Below are 16,079 nucleotides of genomic sequence, written 5' to 3'. Positions count from 1 at the left end.
CTGCTTTCCAACTTCTTCCAGATGTTCACAAGGAGGGTTAAGTGACTTGCCCAGAGTCACAAGGCGCTACAGTGGGAATTGAACCCGATTCTGCTGGTTCTCAGTCCACTGCACTATCAGTGCTGCTCCGATACTCCTCTCAGTTAGGAGCATAAACCCTTTGAACATCCGGCCCCACAAGGCATCTAAGGGCCAGATGCACTAAGGTCCTCGGAAGAGCCCTTCCCTTACCGATTCCATAGCGAATCGGTAGGGAACGGCCATGCATCAAGGAAATGGAATGCAAATGAGCTGCTCGTTGTAGCTCACTTGCATTCTCTATTCCCTCGGAAGCCAGTCGGCCAGTCGAGCAAGCGCTGAGCAGCCAAGCATTATGCTGACTGCTCTGCGCATGCCAAGGACGTCCTTTATGGACGTCCTTCACTAAAAAAAACAAATTAAAAAAAAAGGACGATGCGCTTTGATTGGTCTCAAGTGAAGAAATGTTATAGACAGGACAGTTTCTACAGATGTTCTGAAAGAATCCACAAAACGCAAAATAGGGGGGGGGGGCGAAATAAAATCCCTAACATATAAGAAAGAAAGCACAACAGCAAGGACAGTCTCTGCTACCGCTTTCACCCACGGGAGCAACAGAATGACTGCAGCACGTCCGATGCCCCTCCTCCAGGTCTCTCTCAGCCAATCACAGCACATTTAGCTGTGATTGGCTGAGAGAGACATGGAGGTGGGGCACAATCGAAAGAGACGTCCAAATAGTTTTTTGATTTGGACGTCCTCGCACCCATCACAAAAAAATCTGGGAGAAAAACGTCCAAGTGCTCGTCAGGGACGTCCTTTTTTTAGTGAAGGACGTCCGTGTTAGGCACTTTAGAAGGACAGTCCTGACGAACACTTGGACGTGGCTAGGCAAAGGTTTGCGGCTGGTTGTTTTGAGTGAAGTTCGTCCATAAAGGACATCCCTGACGAGCACCTGCCAATTTTTTCCCAATTTTTTTGTTGTTAAATTTATAGAAGTTTTTAGAGGTGAATAAATCCCACGCAGCCCCAACGAGAGGTACAGACCTCCCGTTAGATTTTCCACGGTTAGGCAATCGTAAAATGGTAGTGCATCTCATTACAATATGATTTATACACATTGGGGTACTAATTTGCTCACCTGCATTCCGTTTTCGTTAGCTGCTACCGTGATCAGGAAATGGCTCGGGGGGGGGGGGGGGGGGAAGCCTTTTGTGCAAGCCACGGTTTACTACTTGCTCGTTAATGGCTCGTTAAATTTAGTGCATCTGGCAAGTGGCAAATATGAGAGATTCAGCACCTCTGCTGCTTTTTCTGCTTCTCTCTGACCTTGCCAGGGTTGCCAACTGGCTAGTACTCAGCTGCTGGCAAAGGTAAAAAGTGGCAGTGTAAAAGCCAATTTTTAAACCTTTCCCCTGTCTCGTTGCTGCTTACTAATTGTTCTACAGAAGACAAAACTGTTGGCAGCAGGATAATAACAGCCCGGACAGTAGGCAGAGGATGAAGCAGGCGAAGGGTCTCTGCCTCTCCTCTAGCTCTGGGAGAGAAGCACCGGATCCCTCTGAGCACAGGCAGACATTCCTTCCCTTATTAAACCCATCCACTGCCTTGATGTGTTCATAATGACTTCATTGCAACACCCAGGGAACATGTTTCAGCACCTCCGTACTGCCTGCGGGGGAAGTTTACATGCTGGAAAGGTCGTCCTTGGCTGTCCTCCAGAGCACAGATCCTAAACAAAGGTGAAAATAGCCAGAAAACCCACTCCAAATCAAAAAAATATACATAGGGCATATCTAGCAACCCTACAATACATTGCAGACGCTCACAACCTCAGCCCCTTTCCTTTCCCTAAATCTTTGCCTCTGTGCAGTGTGCAGGACACGGTAGTTCTGCTGGATCATAGGAAAAGAAAGCATCAAACATCCACTACTGCCAACTCCAGACTTCGCGCCTTCTGTCTCGCTGCACCCTACGCCTGGAATAAACTTCCTGAGCCCCTACGTCTTGCCACATCCTTGGCCACCTTTAAATCTAGACTGAAAGCCCACCTCTTTAACATTGCTTTTGACTTGTAACCACTCGCCTCCACCTACCCTCCTCTCTTCCTTCCCGTTCACATTAATTGATTTGATTTGCTTACTTTACTTATTTTTTGTCTATTAGATTGTAAGCTCTTTGAGCAGGGACTGTCTTTCTTCTATGTTTGTGCAGCGCTGCGTATGCCTTGTAGCGCTATAGAAATGCTAAATAGTAGTAGTAGTAGTAGTAGGTATAGGTGAGATCTTTCAAGAGCTCCTTCCCCGGGCATTTCTATCCTTTCTGCCTCACTCTATCCCAGGCTGCATCCCCAGGCGCTTGTGTCCCTTCCATCTCACTCTGTCACCTGATGTAGAGAACAAAGAACAGCCCTGGGCAGCTCAGTCCTTAAAAACAGAGGTGCCCTTAAAGGAATGTCCAGAGACACATCTGTCCGAGAGGCCTGGAAACAGGTCAATATTCAAAGGCTCATGTTTACATAGTCCATGATATTCAAGCTGAGCTTATTTAGTAGATGACGGCAGAAAAAGACCTGCACGGTCCATCCAGTCTGCCCAAGAAGATAAATTCATATGTGCTACTTTTTTATTTGTACTGTCCTCTTCAGGGCACAGACCGTATAAGTCTGCCCAGCCCTATCCCCGCCTCCCAACCACCAACCCCGCCTCCCACCACCAGCTCTGGCACAGACTGTATAAGTCTGCCCAGCACTATCCCCGCCTCCCAACTACCAGTCCCGCCTCCCACCACCAGCTCTGGCACAGACCATATAAGTCTGCCCAGCACTATCCCCGCTGCCCAACCACCAGCCCCGGCACAGACCGTATAAGTCTGCCCAGCACTAGCCCCGCCTCCCAACCACCAGCTCTGCCACCCATTCTAGGCTAAGCTCCTGAGGATCTCTTCCTTCTGAGCAGGATTCCTTTATGTTTATAATTCCGTTACCGTTTTCATCTCCACCACCTCCCGCGGGAGGGCATTGTTCAGCTACTATCTTTCCCTGAATATCGACTTAGAAAGTTATCTTTAAACCACCCAAAAATAAACCGGATATTAAGTCTGAATGTCAGCCCTCATATGCCCCATCCAGTCTCCCCATTCTTACTGACTACTAAGCTCTACCATCCCTTCCGTTTCCTCACAGATCTTCTGTACTTGCCCCATTCTTTCTTGATTTCGGATACTGTCCTCATCTCTACCATCTCCCTTGGGAGGCCATTCCATGCATTCACCAACCTTTCCATAAAGAAATATTGCCTTAGATTACTCTTGAGTCTGTCTCCTTTTCACCCTCATCCTATGACCCCTTGTCCCAGGGCACTTGGAATAAGTAAACAAGGAGAATTATCGAGGTAAGGAATCAGCCACAAAAAGAGCACAGTGGATTTAGGAATGTACATTGATTAATCATATATAACAGATGAAGGCATATTTGTATGCTCTCCATTTAAACAAGTCGAAAGACCATGGGCTAGAATAAGCTGAATCCTCATTCATGCCATTCATATCTGGCACCACTTTGGTCATGGATACCAAACACAGCAAAGAATTATGGGAAAGAAGAAAGAAGAGGCAGAGTCACAGTCTCTCAAGCTTTTTCACAAGCAGCCCAACAAGCCTATCCCTGCCTCACTTCTCCTGAATGCTGTGGCTGATTATATCAACAACTCAGCAGGAATAGTATAAGCCAGAGTAATCTTCCATTGTTTTCTCTCCTGTATTTATAAAGAAAAGGTGGCAGAAAGATATTGTGGGGGGGGGGGGGGGGGGGGGGGAGGCTTCAGAAAGTTACTTTGCTGATGACAAAAGGATGTTTTAAAAAAGCCTATCATCTATGACAGAGACAGTTAGTACTGTTTCTGTCAGTGTCATTTTACAAATCTCTCAGGCTCTGTGGTTTCATAGAGACTGCAGGGTCAAATCAGAGGGAAAAAGAATCCACAGGGGACAGACAGGGCAGAGAGGAGACAAGACACTTGTTTTTAGATATGTTAGAGATAGAAGGATGTGCAAAAGTAGCATTCTGAGGATAATAGTAAAAGAACACAACGGTAGTCCACCTTGAACACTTCCCCCTAAGATGCCTAATTATTAAGCTGTGATATTAAGGGGGGAATTGTATAAATGGAACTGAAAATTCAGATCAAGAAAAAAATCAGTGCTAACCACGATTCTATAAAGGGCAGGCACTCATTCCTGCATTGAACATTAGGCACCAGATTATAGAATCATGCTTAGAGCTGATTCCCGCGACTAACTTTATTTATTTATTTGTAACATTTGTATCCCGCATTTTCCCACATATTAGCAGGCTCAATGTGGCTTACAAAATACCGTATAATAGTGAACGCCAAGTACGGTAGGTATTAAACAAATACAATTAAGTACATAAGTAATGCCATACTGGGAAAAGACCAAGGGTCCATCGAGCCCAGCATCTTGTCCACGACAGCGGCCAATCCAGGCCAAGGGCACCTGGCAAGCTTCCCAAACGTACAAACATTCTATACATGTTATTCCTGGAAAAAGGGTCAGGTAAGGTAGGGGTAAATGGGTACAATAAGGGACAAGGAAATAAGAAATAAAATATTCATTGCAATGTATGTAAAGATGCATTGTAGAGTTGAGGCATTTAAGTAGAATCAATAGGGTAGGCCTTGCAAAACAAATATGTCTTTAAAGTTCGCTTGAAGTTTTGATGGTCGTTCATCGTTTTCACACTCTTTGGTAATGCGTTCCACATTTGCGTACTTAAGTAAGAAAAATCGGATGCATAGGTTGATTTGTATCTGAGTCCAATGCAGCTTGGATAGTGAAGGTTCAGATAAGCACGTGATGAACTGATTCTGTTTCTGGCTGGAAGATCTATTAAATCAACCATATATCCTGGAGCTTCACCGTAGATTATCTTGTGGACCAGAGAGCAAATTTTGAAAGTAATGCGGTCCTTGATAGGGAGCCAGTGTAGTTTCAACCGAAGAGGTTTAGCGCTATCAAACCTTTTGTTGTTGAATATCAGTCTGGCAGCTGTGTTTTGGGCTGTCTGGAGTTTTTTCATAAGCTGTACTTTACAACCCTCATATATTCCATTGCAATAATCTGTGTGGCTCAATACCATTGATTGTGTCAAGTCACTGAATATATCCCTCGGAAAGTAAGGTCTTAAGCGTTTAATTTTCCACGTTGAATAAAACATCTGTACTTTAGGCATCAGACATCATGTTTGGTGCTGATTCTTGCACCAAACGTTAGACACCAGATTATAGAATCGCACTGAGGCCACATTCTCTATGCGTGCAACTTTACGGAACGCCCTTGACATGCACCTGTCCACGCCCCCTTTTGAGTTCCAGGCTATTAGAGTTATGAGCCCTGCCTTATAGGTTAGTGTGCAACCAGAAGCGTGTGCAGATTTTAATCAGTGCCAATTAACTTCAATACTTAGATGTTACCACCCAATTATTGATAATTAAGGGCTTGTTACTCAATAAACTTGTGAGCACGTCTTAGTTATGCAAATCTAGGCCCCATATATAAAATCCAGGGATACATGTCAAATGTGGCATTTAGCACACCTTAAATCCGTGTAATCACAAGCTTTCAACAACTTTCATGTGAGCGTCATCGATATCATAAATAAACACCTGTAAGTACTTTTCTAAATTTCATAACAAATTTCATCATAAAATCTCTGACGCATGATGCAAAGTTCATGTATTAGTTAATAATCCTACTCATGAAATAAAGAAAATATTGAAGAGCTGTGTCACATGCAAATTTATGCTGAACAGCTTGTTAATATTACAGGGAAGGAACATGGATCAGGATAAACTCTGCAGTCCACACTTTGAATGTTAACTACTCCTCGGGACGGGTTCACCTGCAGGGAAAAGGAAGCCAATAACCTTGATGTGTAGGGGTAAAAGGGACTGAGGTCAAGAGGGGGGTGAATCTTTTCAAATTTAGGTGGGGTTGAGCAGGGAATATACCTGGGCAGTTTGTAGCCTTAGAGGGGAAGGGGGCTTCTGTCTGGGTAGGCAGAGAGGTAGTAAGGGGATAGATGTTTGATGGATAGCCAAAGGATGGGGGGGGGGCAGCTCTGGGCTCCTTGCATCTTCAGAGATCAGGGGGTCATGATCACTTGTCATCGCAGCCAGAAACTTGCATAGTTACCAGCCGCCTTAGCAAGTATTCTCAGGGCCAAGGTGGGATTTACTAATATATGCGACTCACATACTGTTATTTTGTGAGAAGTAGCACAATTTACTAAACCAGGCCCCAAATCGGGTGAAATGTTAACTGAACAAGGTTTATCGGAGAGCACAAGCGAAGAGTTCTGACCCAGGAATTACAAACCAATTCTGAGACACCGATCTTGCAGCCCCTCATCACATCTTAGAGCAGACATCTGCTCACCATGGGGGCTCATTTTCAAAGCACTTAGCCTCCCAAAGTTCCATAGAAACCTATGGAACTTAGCCTCCCAAAGTGCTTTGAAAATATGCCTCATGTATTACAAGTACGACAGAAGTGTGGCCTTCAGGCGTCTGTAAGACAAGCTCACAGTCTTCGGGCATCTGCTGGCCATACATTACAAGTAACCTGGAAGTGCGGCCCTCGGGCACCTCCTCACCATGTGGGAGTGCAGCATCAGGTGTATCCTCACCAGATGTTACAGGCAAGGCAAGAGCATGGAGGAGTAGCCTAGAGGTTAGTGCAGCAGCCTTTGATCCTGGTAGCCTGGGTTCAATTCCCACTGCAGCTCCTTGTGACTCTGGGCAAGTCACTTAACCCTCCATTGCCCCAGGTACAAATAAGTTCCTGTATATACTATGTAAACTGCTTTGAATGTAGTTGCAAAAACCACAGGAAGGCAGTATATGAAGTCCCATTTCCCTTTCCCTATTTGAGATTCTACATGGAATGTTGCTACTATTGGAGATTCTAGATGGAATGTTGCTACTATTGAGATTCTGTTGCTACTATTTGAGATTCTACATGGAATGTTGCCACTATTTGAGATTCTATTACTACTGTTTGAGATTCTACATGGAATGTTGCTACTATTTGAGATTCTGTTGCTACTGTTTGAGATTCTAGATGGAATGTTGCTACTATTGAGATTCTGTTGCTACTGTTTGAGATTCTACATGGAATGTTGCTACTATTGGAGATTCCGTTGCTACTATTTGAGATTCTACATGGAATGTTGCTATTCCACTAGCAACATTCCATGTAGAAGCCTGCCCTTGCAGATCAGCAACGCGGCCACGCAGGCTTCTGTTTCTGTGAGTCTGATGTACGTGCAGGACGTCAGACTCACAGAAACAGAAGCCTGCGCGGCCGCATTGGTGATCTGCAAGTGCAGGCTTCTACATGGAATGTTGCTAGTGGAGGAGTAGCCTAGTGGTTAGTGCAGCAGATTCTGATTCTGGGGATCTGGGTTCAATTCCCACTGCAGCTTCTTGTGATTCTGGGTGAGTCACTTAACCCTCCATTGCCCCGGGTGCAAATAAGTTCCTGTATATACTATGTAAACCACTTTGAATGTAGTTGCAAAAATCACATAAAGGCAGTATATCAAGTCCCATTTCCCTTCAGGATTTACCTTGCTGAAGTATTTTTCCAAAATACTTGTTGTGGTTGGTGCAGTTCCATCTTCGAGACCTGAACTGGTACTGGCACTCCCGCAGCCCAAGCCGGGCCCCCTTGGAGACTTCATTGACGATCTCTGGTTCTGTTTGACACAGCTCTGCCTGCTTTCCGGCCAGGCGCTTCATCTTCCTGCAGATACTGTTGGGCTCCATCACCAGAGGACTTCCAACTGCCCTAGGAAAACAAGGGAAAGCACTGAAAACAGTTGGGGGGGGGGGGGGCAGGAAAGGTGTGACACTCTTATCCTGTACTAGGGAACTGAGAAGTACAATGAGCACCTCTATTGTAACTCTTTCCAGAACAAGATGCCAGGCTGGAATTTTCTGATTTGCCATCATTAGATGGCAGATGGGCAATTTATAAGAAGTGGTTTGAGATTTTTAAAAATGCACGGTATGTTCCTTTCTCTTTTTAACTCTCTGGTCATTATCAGAATGCTATTCAAACAAAGCTGGGATCTAAATTAGGAACGTATTATCAGCACATGAAAAAAAATCTAATTTTGTACCCGAAACTAGGGGGGAAGTTATCAACATGGACTAACCATTAACAAGTTTATTGTTAACCCCAATTATTAGTAACTAGTCTGAAGAGTTTCAGTCTCTGATAACCAGAGCTGAGATTGTGATGTCATAATGCCTCATTCCACCAATAAGAGCCAACCTCATCAGTGATGTCACAATAGCTTGATTGTCCTACACTGAACTCACTTTTATTACATACAGCAGTGATTTAGCCAGAGCTCGTATTATGATGTCATAATGCCTCGTTCCACCAATAAGAGCCAACCTCAGCAGTATCTGGCTCGATTGTCCTACACTTGACTTCACTTTTATTACATATAACTGTGATTTTGATTTCTAGGACTTATTTTTTCTTTTATTAAGGGGGAAGATATCAACATGGGCTACCGTAAAGACACGTTATTTTACCACTAACTCGTGCTATTTTAGCACAGGTCCCATTTTATGTAATGAGACCTAATTATTAATAACTGGGGGTTGGGGTTAACCATAAAATTACACATTTTAACAATAGCCCACCTTGATAATTTCCCCCTTAGTCAAGTGCTTAATGCTAAAAATCAGACCTTACATCGTTCATTGTCACAGGCCCCGATGATCAATTTCCCGTGCTGTTCCAAGCAGTGCTATAAAATTAGAGCCAGAACAGTGCAGGGAAATAACGCCAGATCGAAGCTAATAACATGCAAATTTATGTGCGCTATTAGCTTTGATCATGGGGGTACTTCTGCGGAAGGATTGTACCAGGGCATGTGCCCAAGGTACCATCTTCCTGCAGAAGTTGTTTGACAGGTCTGGGCAATCAAAAAAAAAAGCCTGGATCTATCAAACATGCAAAACCCCCAACCCCCAGACAGAGAGGGCTAGAGCAGTGATGGCGAACCTATGGTACGCGTGCCAGAGAGGGCACGCAGAGCCCTCTCTGTTGGCACGCACGCTGTCGCCTCAGCAAGAGTCGCCTCCCAGTTCCAGGGTCCCCCCTCCCTCCCTCAGAGTTCCAGAGTCATCGTCCCTCCCTTCCTCCCTCTCTTCCTTCGAGTTCCAGGCCCCCTCCCTCCGAATTTTAAAAGTCATCTCTTCACTTACCTCGTCGGGGACGGGTTACAGCGGCCAGCAGCAGTGCTAAAATGCGTGCAGGCTCGGCCCTTCTCTCTCTCTGAGCTCTGGTCCCGCCCTCATTTCCTATTTCCGCAAGGGCGGGACCAGAGCTCAGAGAGAGAGAAGGGCTGAGCCTGCATGCATTTTAGCGCTGCTGCCGGCTGTCGTAACCCGTCCTCGACGAGGTAAGTCAAGAGATGACTTTTAAAATTCGGAGGGAGGGAGGGGGCCTGGAACTCGAAGGGAGGGAGGGAGAGGGGACCCTGTGGAACTCGGAGGGAGGGAGGGGCCCAGAACTCGCAGGGGGGACGAGGGAGGGGGGATGAGGGAGGGGGATGATGGAGGGGAAGAGGGAATGGCACTTTGCGATAAATAATTAGATTTTGGGTTCCTGTTTGGGCACTCAGTCTCCGAAAGGTTCGCCATCACTGGGCTAGAGGGTCCTCCACCCTTCCTCGTGGTTTAGCGCCCCTGAACCCTCCCCACTCCTCCTTCCAGCACTGCCTCCAAAATGCAGGCGTCCTGCCCTGTCCAGTGCATCCTAGGATGGGCTGGGCTTCCCAACCCTATAAGGGAGTTTCTCCATCCTGGACCTTGGTGCATGCCCAGGCACAATCCTTTTGCAAAAGTACCCCCAGGATCAAAGCTAATAGCACACATAATTTGCATGCTATTAGCTTTGACCATAGTGGTGTTCCCCCCTCCCCCCCCCCCCCCCCCCCCCCCCCCCCGCACTGTTCTGGTGCTAATTTCACAGCACTGTTTGTCCCCAGCCCTCCAGCTCCCCCCCCCGGTGGTCTAGCGGCCCCCAACCCCACCCTGGACAGAGAGGGCTAGAGGACTGGAGGTCCATCGGATCTCCAGCCCCCTTCCTGATGGTCTAGCACCCCCTGAAGCCCCCACCCCCGTAACTTGAAGACGGAAAAGGGATTAGCACTCCCTGATTCCAGTGCCACCTCAAAAACGGTGGCATCCTTTGCTGCCCAGTGCGTCCTCCCCAATGCTCTGCCACAGCAGCAGTGCCCTTGTTTGGCACGCTACCTACTGAGCATTGGGGAGGAAGAGTTAATGCCCTGTTTAGCATGCACTTGCATACTATTTGCGGTCAGAGCCAGCGAGCTCATTGTTTCACGCGCTCACCAGCTCTGATCATGGGGCCGGAGCAAACGCGGGCGCTAGTATGGCACTAATAGCCTCTAGCTCCCGTGTTTGCTTCTGATCATCGGGGCATAGGGTGCAATTCTATAAGTGGGTGTCTCCATTTAGGCACCCAGAGGACACGTGAGGAGATTCTATTGTATAATGGAACCTGGATGCCTCGGATCCTAGTATCGGTGCTCTTTACATTTAGGTGACCACAGACCTTATAGAGCTGGCACAAGTGCAAGCACATAAATGCACCAGGGACATATGTAAGTGACAGGATTCTGTAAGTTACCCTGCCCTGTGCCTGCCCATGCTCTGCCCGGGGGGGGGGGGGGGGTGCCTCTTGCATTTACACCCTATGCCGCTTACACGTGACCCTACAGAATAGTGCGTAGACACCCTGCCAACACTTATGCGTTTAAGTGTACCGTTAATGTGAAACTAGCAACATTCTGTTCACCCAACATCCCAGTTACAAAACTGCTCTTTTAACCCTACGTTGTCTCACTTTGAGCCCTCCAGAGACGGGGAAATACCTACCTTACCTGAGCTACTGCTGAGAAAGGGGAGAGCTAAATCCAAATCCCTTCCCCCGTTATTTCCTCCATGATCTTTTCTTTAGTTCTGCATTTTTGTCCTTGGCTGCCTCTCACAGCTTTGGGCTTTCTCCTTCAGACCAGTCTCTGATCTTTTTCTCTCTCTTCACTTGGCCTTTCTTCAATCTTTTGACATCTCTTTTTCAGCTCCCTCTTCCCCACCGCCTGGCTTCTCTCACCTTCCCCTTTTCACCTCTACCTTCTCTCATCAGTTTCTTATCCGTTTCCCTCCCTCCCTAATCTTCTCACAGCCTCACCTTTCCCTCCCTCGTCCCTCCTCCACCCCTCTCCTCCTTGTGCGACTTGACAACTTGACAGTGGAAAAGTTGTGCTAACTGCATGTTGCAGTAAGTCTCCCCTGAGGGTGGCCGTCTCTCTGCTGTGCCAGATGACAGACACAGAACAAAGAAGTTGAGTGGGAAAGCTTTGAAATATTAGGCAGCCTTTGAAGCTTCAGAAAATAACAGGGAACAAGGAGCTGAAACAATTACAGACCAAGTTAAGTGCAAAAGAAAGTCACTGTGGGAACAATGCATCCAGGGGGTGGACAGCCTCCACCGTGCATCACCGTTTCCTGACCTCTGCAGAGTGAGGTGGGGCTGCAGCTTCAAGAACCAGGGTCATAAATATTTTGGGGCAGACCATAAGCAGACAGGGTCCTGGAAAGCTGCTTGGAGTGGCCAAGTGTTCACTGAGAACAAAGGAAATAATTACATAGGTGGGCATCTCCTTTTAGGCACCCACAGGCAGTTGATCAAAAGTAAACGCCGGCGCTAGAGGCTGTTAGCGCCAGCGGCGTTTGCTACCGACCTATGATCAGAGCCCTCGAGCGCGTGAAACAACGCGCGTGAGGGCTCTTTGCGCAAGTAGCATGCTAATGCATGCTAAACAGGGCTTAGCGCATTCATCGCCGATGATCAGCGGTCAGCGCGCCAAAATTTGGGTTGCTGGCCGCGGCAAACCCTACGCCAGCTCCAAGCTGGCGTTAGGGTTTGCAGATCATTGGAGAGGAATGGTGAGCCCTGTCCAGCATGCAGTTGCATGCTGGCAGGCTCCCGTTCCCCCACCAAAGCAAACCTGCCAACAGGGGGCTGGAGGTCCAGCGGACCTCCAGACCCCCCCCAACGACCCCTCCAGGTTCCGGGAGGGCTGGAGATCCGGTGGGTCTCCAGCCCCCCCCCCAAACCCCTGAAAAATGGTCCCTGGTGGTCCAGTGGCCGCCGGCCAACCCCCCCCCCCCTCCCAGCAAGCGAGGGGGGGGGGGGCTGGCGGTCCAGCAGAGTGCCTGCCAGTGCTCACTCTCCATTATAGAATATTAATGTAGCGTAAGGCTGCCAACTGGATCCAGGGTTGATCCAGTCTTGGGTTTACCCCATTGCATGCAGGGACTTGTAATTTTGATCTCCCCCTATTGCATTCCCTAAGAAAAGCAAGACTACAAGTCCCAGCATGCTCTGGGGTGAACCCAGGACTGGATCACCCCTGTCCTGTGAATCTGGATCCAGTTGGCAGCCTTACTGTAGCCTGGTATTGACATGGCTTACATACACAGGTGCCCACAGTTATACCAATCATGGACCTGCTGTAACTGCACCCAGGGCACGAATCAGTTACAGTATTCCCTAAGTTACCTAGATAACTGAAAGCCCCACCCATGCCCCTCCCACACTCCACCTCCATAGAATTACACGCTATCCCCTGGTGCGCACATTTAAGCGTGTAAAATATTTAGGCCCAACCCTCTACATCAGCTATAGACTGGTTTAAATGCTGCACCTAGATCTGGGGCGGACAGTGGGCGTGTTCTGCGCTAATTGATTTAGTGCAGCCAAATTGCTGCACGCTAATTGATTAACACGTGCTTAATGCATAAGCCCTTACCACCTACATACTGGGTGGTTGTAAGGGCTCATGAGCTAATTGCCACGCATGATAGAAAAATTAGCACATGGTCATTAATGGTGAAAATTGAAACATTGGCCATTTTACCCCAGCGGTAACACACGGGAATAGCCCGTGTAAAAATGCACAAAAGCCACATTTTACTGTAGTTTGGTTAACGAGACCCTAAGTTAACCAGACATATTGGACGCATAAAACACAGTCCTGTCTTTATCTGATTTTGTTTAAGGGGTTAACTGCTAAATATGATATATAACCAGATAAACAGTAAACGATAAGCCAGCTGCTCATAAACGGATAGTCAGTTTCAGGGGTGTAGCCAGACTTCGGCGGGAGGGGGGGTCCAGAGCCTGAGGTGAGGGGGCATATTTTAGCCCCCCCCCCGCCATTTTTGACCTCCCCGCCGCCACCACCACCACCTTTGACTGCCCCCCAGCGCCAACCCTTTCGACCCCCTCTTCCCCCCACCACCATCAGGTACCTTTGCTGGTGGGGGTCCCCAACCCCACCAGCCAAAGTCCTCTTCTCCGACGCGGCCACATCGCTGATCTTCTCCAGCGCGGCCGCGTTGCTGATCTGCAAGGGCAGGCTTCTGTTTCTGTGAGTCTGACGTCCTGCAGATCAGCAACGCAGCTGCGCCAGAGAAGAGGACTTTGGCTGGCGGGGGTTGGGGACCCCCACCAGCAAAAGTACCCGATGGCGGGGGAGGGTTGGCGGCGGGTGGCGGGTCAAAGGGGTTGGCGGCAGGGGGGCCAGGGCCAAATCTACGGGGGCCCACGCCCCCATGGCCCCACGTAGCTACGCCCCTGGTCAGTATTATTGCCTGGACATGACCCTTGGCATTGATTAGCCGCTGATCGCCAAACACGAATAAAATAACTACAGCAAATGCAATCGTCTGTTTTATAGGGGGCCCTTTTACAATGGCGCATAATGGCCTATGCACGTGCAGCACGCATCAAATTGGCAATTACCACCCAGCCAGCACCTGCACCTGGTGGTAATTTCGAGTTTGGCGTGTGCCAAAAACCTGCGGTAGAAAATAATTTTCCACTATGGGGGCGTTCCTGGCGGTAATCGGCAGTTGGCACACGCTGGATGGTTACCCCTTGGGTAATGCGTCAACCCTTACTGCTAAGTCAATGGGTAGCGTTAAGGGCTCAGGCCCGCTGGTTTTCATTTTGCCACACGTCCATTTCCCAGCCCCCCTCCCCCTCAAAAAAACCCCTTTTTTCCAGACATGGTGGAGAATTGGTCCAGCGTATGTCTAATACACGCGTCCACTTTTTGGTGCACCATTGTAAAATGGCCCCATACTGCGGTATGGAGGGGGGGGGTGCACCATTCCTGGAGCTGCTGCAATACCAGGTTGATGCGTGGAGTGGATGAAGCAAGCTCCTATTCCAGCCCCCTGTTCCAAAAATCAATTTAATATATGGTCCCTAGATAAGGAACGTATCAGATATTAAACTGATAGGAACAGATACTACATCTTAGCCAAAAAGCCAGAAATTATGCAGTCGAGGTTTCCCACATTTGCGGAAATCGCAAGGGTCAACCCAGCCGGAGGGCAATGGATGAGCCTCACCCTGGGAGAACCACTTTCCTGATCAGGGTATCTCATTAGTATTATGCTGACATTGTATTATATCTCTGGTATTTGAATCAGGGGCGTAGCCAGCCTTCCGTGGGAGAGGGGTCCAGAGCCCGGGGGGAGGGGGCACATTTTAGCCCGCCAGCAAAAGTAAAGGTAGGCGGGGGCGGGTTCGCCGGGAGGGGGGTCCTGGGGTGAATCTGCGGGGGCCACGGCCCCCTCAGGCCCCACGTAGCTACGCCACTGATTTGAATTCCAGTGCTGTTAAATGTGTAGATTTTGGATTCTGTTCTATTATTAGGTTTCTCTCTACTTTTTTTCAAGTCTACCTCATTTATTATGTTTATCGTTTATTTGTTTACTACACCATCACTTATTGCATTGCAAATCAGAATGGTTTTACACTTCAAAAAAAAAACATACAGTAACAAAGTATATAATTTAAACTAGGAAATCCATTTTCTGATAGGATAGCACAAACGAAGCATCCATACAAGAGATACGAACAACGACAGTCGTTTTCATCAGTCAGACATAATTATAGCCCTCCTGTATCTTTATTCTTGGTTATTTTACTATTGTTATGCTGTTAACAAAATTATATGTTAAACTGTGCCTGCTGTACACCACCTTGGGTGAATCTCTTCAAAAAGGCGGTTAATAAATCCGAATAAATAAAGAAGCACTGACCGTCACCAGTTAAATATTTATCCTTATACTATTTCTTGTATTTCCGTGAGCCACTTTGATTCAATTCAGAAAAAGCAGCAGACATTACATAAAGAAAGAAATGATATAAGTGACTGACATTCACCATTCAGAATTAAATAAGAACGTAAGTGTTGCCATACTGAGAGAGATCGAAGGTCCATCAAGCCCAGTATCCTGTTTCCAACAGTGGCCAGTTCAGGTCACAAGTACCTGGCAAGATCCCAAAAGAAGAAAAACAGATTTTATGCTGCTTATCCTAGAAATAAGCAGTGGATTTTTCCCAAGTCCACCTTAATAATGGCTTATGAGCTATTCTTTTAAGAAGTTAGCCAAAACTTTTTTAAACCCTGCTAAGCTAACTCATTTTACCACATTCTCTGGCAACAAATTCCAGAGTTTAATTACATGTTGAGTGAAGGAAGAAACATTATCTCCGGTTTGTTTTAAATTTGCTACTTAGTAGATTTGTTTTGTGCCCCCTAGTCCTAGTATTTTTGGAAAGAGTAAACAAGCGATCCACGTCTACCCGTTCTACTCCACTCAGTATTTTATAGACCTCTATCATATCTTCCCTCAGTCATCTTTTCTCCAAGCTGAAGAGCCCTAGCCACTTTAGCCTTTCATCACCCTTCTCTGTACCTTTTCTGATTCTGCTATATCTCTTTTGAGATGCGGTGACCAGAATTGCGCACAGTATTCGAGGTACGGTCACACCATAGAGCGATACAAAGGCATTATAACATTCTCATTTTGTCCTAGTTCTACAGAATTTGTGACTGGCCCGGCTCCTGTCCA

The 16,079-nt window shown here is 47.3% G+C and overlaps 1 protein-coding gene and 1 non-coding gene across 3 annotated transcripts in view; both read right to left on the bottom strand.

The window, feature by feature from the left end:
* The window catches only part of WNT6 (Wnt family member 6), a 79,144-nt gene that overhangs the window by 26,569 nt on the left and 36,496 nt on the right, over positions 1-16,079 (bottom strand). Inside the window, exon 2 of one of the 2 annotated variants that reach the window (XM_030209345.1) lies at positions 7,667-7,887. In XM_030209345.1, coding sequence (XP_030065205.1) covers positions 7,667-7,887 — 221 coding nt within the window. The remainder of the gene's footprint in view (positions 1-7,666; positions 7,888-16,079) is intronic. The other variant, XM_030209346.1, reaches the window with a different exon arrangement.
* Positions 14,311-14,495, bottom strand: LOC115475209. Its single transcript, XR_003942988.1, has one exon. It is a non-coding gene; the product is annotated as a U2 spliceosomal RNA (small nuclear RNA).

This window comes from Microcaecilia unicolor, chromosome 7 (assembly GCF_901765095.1).
Source record: "Microcaecilia unicolor chromosome 7, aMicUni1.1, whole genome shotgun sequence".
NCBI lineage: Eukaryota > Metazoa > Chordata > Amphibia > Gymnophiona > Siphonopidae > Microcaecilia > Microcaecilia unicolor.
This window is presented reverse-complemented; position numbering and strand designations above follow the sequence as displayed.